Genomic DNA, 517 nt, shown 5'->3' on the forward strand with positions numbered 1-517 from the left:
TAATAGTTGTATCTCGGCCAAATATTGTTCTATCCTAACAAACCATACATCAATGGAGAGATTATTTATTCAGCTTTCAGATGATGCATAAACCTCAATTTCCAAAAATTGACTCTTATGACTGGTTTTGTGCTCCAGTGTCTCTTATATCTGTGAGTGTGAGACCTCGGCGAGGTCCTCGAAGCAGCTGCCCACGAGCGGGTGAGGACTGCCCTCGTCGGTCATCTCCACCGTGTCCTCGATCAGCCCCAGCAGCTTCACCGTCACCTCATGGATGTCCACGATCCGGCTGAAGATGTTCTCCACGTCCTGAAGAACAGAGCACTCTCTCACACACACACACACACACACACACATGAGCCGCAGGAACAGGAGCAGCGCGGGGAGGAGGAGGAGCGGGACTCACATGAGGAGAGAACAGCATGGTGTTGAAGGAGAAGGGCTCGCGGAACACCCTGATGATGAGGTTCAGGTCGCGCAGATACTGACGCACCTCCGCCATGAAGGCCTTCACCAG

General features: G+C 52.2%; 1 protein-coding gene across 1 annotated transcript in view; it reads right to left on the bottom strand.

The window, feature by feature from the left end:
• LOC107665896 (son of sevenless homolog 1-like) overlaps positions 1-517 on the bottom strand; it is a gene marked incomplete at its 5' end in the record, with an annotated part of 44,618 nt that overhangs the window by 41,505 nt on the left and 2,596 nt on the right. The window contains one exon of the mRNA XM_016456958.1: positions 166-401. Within this exon, the coding sequence (XP_016312444.1) occupies positions 166-401 (236 nt within the window). The remainder of the gene's footprint in view (positions 1-165; positions 402-517) is intronic.

This window comes from Sinocyclocheilus anshuiensis, unplaced genomic scaffold, assembly GCF_001515605.1.
Source record: "Sinocyclocheilus anshuiensis isolate Anshui unplaced genomic scaffold, SAMN03320099.WGS_v1.1 scaffold1020, whole genome shotgun sequence".
Classification (NCBI taxonomy): domain Eukaryota; kingdom Metazoa; phylum Chordata; class Actinopteri; order Cypriniformes; family Cyprinidae; genus Sinocyclocheilus; species Sinocyclocheilus anshuiensis.